Below are 3323 nucleotides of genomic sequence, written 5' to 3' on the forward strand. Positions count from 1 at the left end.
CGGCACCATGCAAGCTTCTCTTTCAGAGCGACCATCTTCAACAATACCCGCCTGGAAGTCTGATGCCGTCGTACCACCCTGGCAGGTTTGCAAAGCTACCGTATGGATAATTGACGGACATGGAGGACAAGTTCCCGTCCCCGCTGTCATCGATTCTGGGGCTTCTCATAGTGTTGTTACACGAGACACACTACGGCGTTTAGATCTTCTACACCTGATGGAGGAGACGGAGGTGACGTTCCTGAATGCGGATGGCAATCGTGGTCGGGCCGCTGGACGTGTCAGTGAACTGCAAGTGTCCACTGGCGACCTAACGATGCTGCTAAGTCCGTTCGTCAGCACCGCCCTCAACTATCAGCTACTCCTGGGCACCGACTTCCTCTATCCAATACGAGCAAGTATTTCGTACGACAGTGGTTGTCTGGAATACACCAATGACCGGGATCAGCGGTCCAACATTGCTATCCATTTTCTTCGGAGCCCCAGCTCTAATATTCCCCCGTCTGCTCGACTTTGGGACGACTCACCTGAGCAAGACGGCGCTCAACCAGCTTCCATGTTGACGGCCGAGGCATCAATACAGCGGCCTGAGACGCCCACGCCACAAGGGCAGATGTCACCTGCGGCTATCAATAGAGGCTCCGCGCCTGAGACCATTGATTCACCTGAGGCCGTTGGCTCACCTGAGGGAAACAGCGGAGAGGTTAGTGATGGTGATTCGACAGCCCGTGGGGACATGGACATGGAACACATCGTCGACACACTTGTACGGCACGTGTTTAGGTCGGACGAGGTTCCGTCGGAAAGTGCCTCCAGCGGCGAATGGGCTGCGGATGCATGGAGTACCGACAGCGTCGTCAGTTCTGGCAGGGAAGAGGCTCGGGCAAATGTCTGGCCTGGAGATGAGTTCGAGTACGACAATGACTCGCACTCCGGACCTGGACCGCCAATATCGACCCCTGCGGATCCATTCCGTCTTTTCCTGAAACTACTCCCGTCTTGAGTTCACGAGAGCTCCTGTTACCACGATTGCTAACTGAGGAGTGTGCTTCCGTTACCCACAGCCATGCTGCGGCAGCACAGTTTGATGCGAACATGCCAGCTGCTCTTGCCCCAGACGGCTTGGATCATGACGGACATTTAGAGGAGGCTCATTTTCGCGGGTTGGTAGCCCGTGCGGTTCGGCCAGTCAAGAGCCCTACCCCTGAGCTACGCGAGTTGCTAAGCAGCAAAGTAAACACCGATCTTCAGTACCTCGACCACCAGCAGCTGGTCGCATGTTTGACTGACAACTTTGACATGTTCGCCTTAACCAACCGAGAGCTAGGGCTTACGTCCTGGGTGTCCATGAAGGTGGACACGGGAGATCATCCTCCTATCGTGCAGAATCCTTACCGTCTGTCACGAACGGAGAAAGCCGCCGTTGATGCTGAGATGCGGCAGATGCTACAGGACGGGATCATCGAACTGTCCAACAGTCCTTGGGTGTCTCCAGTCGTAGTCGTCCCCAAGAAAAACGGAGAACTCCGGCCCTGTGTAGATATGTGGAGGGTCAACGACGTCACTAAGGACATCCGGTTTCCGATAGGCCACATCCAGGATATTTTGGATATTGCTGCACCTCCGGGTGGCGAGACTCGTTACTACTCCAGCCTGGACTTGAAGTCGGGCTACTGGCAAGTCCCGATGGCGGACGAGGCTTCTAAGGAGCGTACGGCGTTTGCCACGCCCACAGCTCAGTATCGATATGTACGAATGCCCATGGGTCTAAAGGGAGCAGCCGCCGTGTTCGCTACCCTGATGCACAAGGTTCTGGGCCCACTACTAGAGGATTCGCCTCCACCCCCTGCTTCATTGGATAGCCCACCGCGGGAACGGTGTGTAGTGGTTTATCTGGATGATATCCTTATCTTCAGCCCAACACTACAAGATCATGTACGACATCTTCAGCAAGTGTTCGACCTTCTCCGAATGGCTGGTCTCAAGATTGCAGCTAAAAAGTGCACGTTTGGCCAACAACGCGTGGTTTTCCTTGGTCATCTACTTGACGGAATACGTGGTGTCGTGGGACCTAACCCCACCAACGTCATGAAAATTGCAGAACTTCCGCCGCCATTGAAGAAGCGACTTTCGCCGCAATCGTCAGGGGCTACCACAACCATGCTGAGGACACTAGTGGAGGTTAGACCCGGCCGGGTGGCCAGGTTTCTGAAGGGGGGGGACGCTACAGCTGTAGCAACGTCCAGCTAGTCATAGAAAACTGAGTCTGACGACTTTGGTTGCGTATCGTTCCGGGCATAGCAGGAGGTGGAATATTGCCATATCGTTAATTAAAAACTATAAACGCGTTGAGAATGGTCATGTACATACAGCGCACCGCGTAAAGACTGACGATGAATGTTTCGACCGGGCGACGTAAAAGCAGGCGATTTGTATCTGACGATCTAGCTCCGGTCTGAGAAATGTTCTATGAAAAATATCCTGTACTAGTTTCTTCTCAGTTTCCTTTGGCCGCCATGAACCTGGCCAGGAGCTGCGTAAACGGGTAGCTACCGTTGCGTAATGAGCAGTTGCTGCGCGAAAAGGGTAGCTACGTCTTACGTTGACCATACGACAGTTGTACGAATGGCGGGCGCGTTTACCATATATAAGGCGCGGCCTGACCAATGTTTTCTGAGGGATATTCCAATCATACAACTCCCGCGCACGGTAGCAGGACGCACCGGCCAAGGCAGTTTGTAACGGATATCGCCTTCACTTGGCGTGGATGACTCCCACCTATTTTATCTTGTCAACAGCCAACCAGGTTCCAAGCTGACATTGGGCCTAGTGGCCAAGAAGCAGTAAAACTCTGCTCACAACCACACCTGGGCCTACGGTCTCAGGACTAAACTCTGATTCTGCTTCCGCTCGCGCACACAAATCTCGATCCTATCTCGCTTAAGACAATCTACTGGTATCGATTCCTTTCTATAAACGATCCTGGGCGCCCCGGTGTGTCCATCCCGCGGTTCCCCCAAACGCGAAAATTTTTGGGCTGCCGCTGGGTGCCGCCCGCCGCGGCGCGGCTGGTATCGAGACTAGGGTTTCAGCCCTGTCTCTAGCTACTTTCGAACAGTCTGCTGGGCGTCCCACTGGTTGTACGTCTCGTACGCCATGGAGAGCCAACATCAATCTCACTTTATCACACACCCTCATCCCTCAAGCGTCTCGTCTGTGCCTATCTTCCGACTGGGAGACAGTGCACGGCAATGGGTCGCCAGGGTTGAGAGATGTGGTCGGATGTACGGCTGGAGTGAAGAGGCTCAGCTGGACGTCGCCAT

At 54.2% G+C, this 3323-nt stretch overlaps 1 protein-coding gene across 1 annotated transcript in view; it reads right to left on the bottom strand.

The window, feature by feature from the left end:
• The window catches only part of VOLCADRAFT_92397 (uncharacterized protein), a gene marked incomplete at both ends in the record, with an annotated part of 22514 nt that overhangs the window by 3304 nt on the left and 15887 nt on the right, over nucleotides 1-3323 (bottom strand). The window contains 2 exons of the mRNA XM_002951875.1: nucleotides 528-587; nucleotides 666-683. Coding sequence (XP_002951921.1) covers nucleotides 528-587; nucleotides 666-683 — 78 coding nt within the window. The remainder of the gene's footprint in view (nucleotides 1-527; nucleotides 588-665; nucleotides 684-3323) is intronic.

The sequence above is a fragment of the Volvox carteri genome (genome assembly GCF_000143455.1).
Source record: "Volvox carteri f. nagariensis unplaced genomic scaffold VOLCAscaffold_26, whole genome shotgun sequence".
In the NCBI taxonomy this organism is placed as follows: Eukaryota; Viridiplantae; Chlorophyta; class Chlorophyceae; order Chlamydomonadales; family Volvocaceae; genus Volvox; species Volvox carteri.